Raw genomic sequence first — 924 nt, 5'->3', positions numbered from 1 at the left:
GCAGCAGCAAAAGGGTTCAGCTGTATAGACAGATGAGGGTTTATCACCACGATAAAGGGTTTAGGGCTTAGGGTTTAGAATTGAGGGTTTAGGGTTTAGGGTAGGGTCTACAACATAGGGTTTAGGGTTTAGGGTTTAGAATGTATGGCTTAGGGTTTAGGGTTTAGGGTTTAGAGTGTACGGCTTAGGGTTTAAGCCTTAAAACTAGCGGCCTAGGGTTTAGGGTTTAGGGCCTAGGGCCTAGGGTTTAGGGCCTAGGCTTTAGGGTTTAGGGCCTAGGGTTTAGGGTTTAGCGCCTAGGGCCTAGGGTTTAGGGCCTAGGGTTTAGTGTTTAGGGCCTAGGCTTTAGGGTTTAGCGCCTAGGCTTTAGGGTTTAGGGCCTAGGGCCTAGGGTTTAGGGTTTAGGGTTTAGGGTTTGCTTGCCTACGAAGACTTCAGTGTCCAGGCCAAAAGCCGCGATGGCCTCCGCCAAAAACTTTTTGAATTCGTCGAGCTCTGCTAGAGCCGTCATCGGGGGTTTAGGGTTTAGGGTTTAGGGTTTAGTGTTTAGGGTCGAGGGTTTAGGGTTTAGGGTTTAGGGTTTAGGGTTTGGCGGTGTTGGTGAACAGTCGGGTTTAGGGTTTAGGGTTTAGGGTTTAGGGTTTGGGGGTGTTGGTGGAAAGTAGGATTTAGGGTCGAGGGTTTAGGGTTTAGGGTTTAGGGTTTAGGGTTTGTAGCTGTAGGGCTTCGAGCATAGAGAGAGATACTACACACATCCCTTTGTTGTTGTTGCCGCTAAACCCTAAACCCTAAACCCTAAACCCTAAACCCTAATTTTTATTCACTCGAAAGAACCAGCTTTTTAAATTATATTTTTTAAGGGTTTAGGGTTTAGGGTTTAGGGTTTAGGGTTTAGGGTTTAGGGTTCGAGCGAGGCAGCCCCAG

At 47.6% G+C, this 924-nt stretch overlaps 1 protein-coding gene across 1 annotated transcript in view; it reads right to left on the bottom strand.

Moving 5' to 3' along the window:
* The window catches only part of EMH_0070900 (uncharacterized protein), a gene marked incomplete at both ends in the record, with an annotated part of 1,156 nt that extends 645 nt beyond the window's left edge, over positions 1 to 511 (bottom strand). Inside the window, one exon of the mRNA XM_013499030.1 lies at positions 428 to 511. Coding sequence (XP_013354484.1) covers positions 428 to 511 — 84 coding nt within the window. The remainder of the gene's footprint in view (positions 1 to 427) is intronic.
* Positions 512 to 924: the final 413 nt, after the last annotated feature.

The sequence above is a fragment of the Eimeria mitis genome, genomic scaffold, assembly GCF_000499745.2.
Source record: "Eimeria mitis Houghton genomic scaffold, Emh_scaff3928, whole genome shotgun sequence".
In the NCBI taxonomy this organism is placed as follows: Eukaryota; Apicomplexa; class Conoidasida; order Eucoccidiorida; family Eimeriidae; genus Eimeria; species Eimeria mitis.
This window is presented reverse-complemented; position numbering and strand designations above follow the sequence as displayed.